This window comes from Vollenhovia emeryi, unplaced genomic scaffold (genome assembly GCF_000949405.1).
Source record: "Vollenhovia emeryi isolate VEMERY1.0 unplaced genomic scaffold, V.emery_V1.0 DF949951.1, whole genome shotgun sequence".
NCBI lineage: Eukaryota > Metazoa > Arthropoda > Insecta > Hymenoptera > Formicidae > Vollenhovia > Vollenhovia emeryi.
Window position 1 is genome coordinate 1 of NW_011956415.1, and position 1,268 is coordinate 1,268.

General features: G+C 29.3%; 1 protein-coding gene across 1 annotated transcript; it reads right to left on the reverse strand.

Moving 5' to 3' along the window:
• Positions 1-519: 519 nt before the first annotated feature.
• On the reverse strand, positions 520-1,024 carry LOC105570942 (putative nuclease HARBI1; the record flags this gene model as incomplete). Its single annotated transcript, XM_012028400.1, has 1 exon — positions 520-1,024. A coding segment is annotated over one exon (441 nt), but the record flags the coding sequence as incomplete, so codon positions are not given.
• Between the last annotated feature and the right edge of the window lie 244 nt (positions 1,025-1,268).

Below are 1,268 nucleotides of genomic sequence, written 5' to 3' on the forward strand. Positions count from 1 at the left end.
AATTTGCTTTAATTGCTAAATTTTGATATACACTTCTTTTAAGACTAAACAGTTCCTAGAGAATTCAAGACTGCAAAGATTTCTTTGCTAAATGTATTATAGTTTGTATATACAGTACACAGTAACTACATGTACACTGTATATACAATTACAGTTTTATTTTTATAATAACTACAACCTAATAGTATCTACAAAAGTTTCAACTTTTAAATTCAATAATTTTTTTATTTGAATAAAATGCAATATTAAGTTAAGTTTTAGGATAAGCTAAATTGTAACTTTGACATAAGTTATATACTAATAATGCATAAAAGATGTGATAAAAATGTGATGTTACCAAAGATACAAGATATAAAATACTATATTTAAAAATGGGCTTGTGTTTATTCTAATATTTAAATGTATAGGTGTGTATTGTATGCTAATGTTATTTTTTAACAAAGTATTATTGTTTGGTAATTATTTGTTACTTTTGTCTGCTTTTTATTACAATACAATGGATTGAAATGAACAATTCATAATCATAATAGAAATATTTTATATTTTCCTCATTTTATTTATAAACAATATACATCATACAATTTTATCTTGTAAATCTCTCTGCTATTAAACGCTCTTGGATGCGACGTGCGATAGCAAGAGGTCCACGAATATCATTAATATCATGAGCATCACCACAATTTTCATTTATATGTTCGTGATCAATTTCATCTAATAGAACATCATCAACTATGCCGTGAGCATTCCTCATATTATGGAGGACTGCGCAAGCATTGACAATTCTCCCAGCAAAGCCAGGCTCATACTGCAAAACTCTGTGTCGAGAAAGACATCTCCAAGTAGATTTCAGTACACCAAAAAGACGTTCGATACAATTTCTTGCACTACATAATGCTTCATTATAGGCAAAACGTGGAGTACCTTCCAGCTCTCGGGGCAAAGGAGTCAACAGCCACGGTTCTAGCGGATAGCCTGAATCACCTGTATAAACAAAATGTACTAGATTTATTTCAGCTCCGTTTAAAAATTTTTAATAAAAATTTAGATTTAAAACAAAAATAACTTAAGAATTCATTAAAACAGACAATATAAAATACATATGGCTTACGTAAATTATATATCAACAATAAAATTGTCTTTCTACAGCAATAATCTCTAACATAAAATATTCTTAATAACAATTACCAATAAGATATGTTCGTCGTTCACCACGATTGTATGCACGTTCCATAACTCGTCGCGCAGCGGAAGCGCTCCATATATATGCA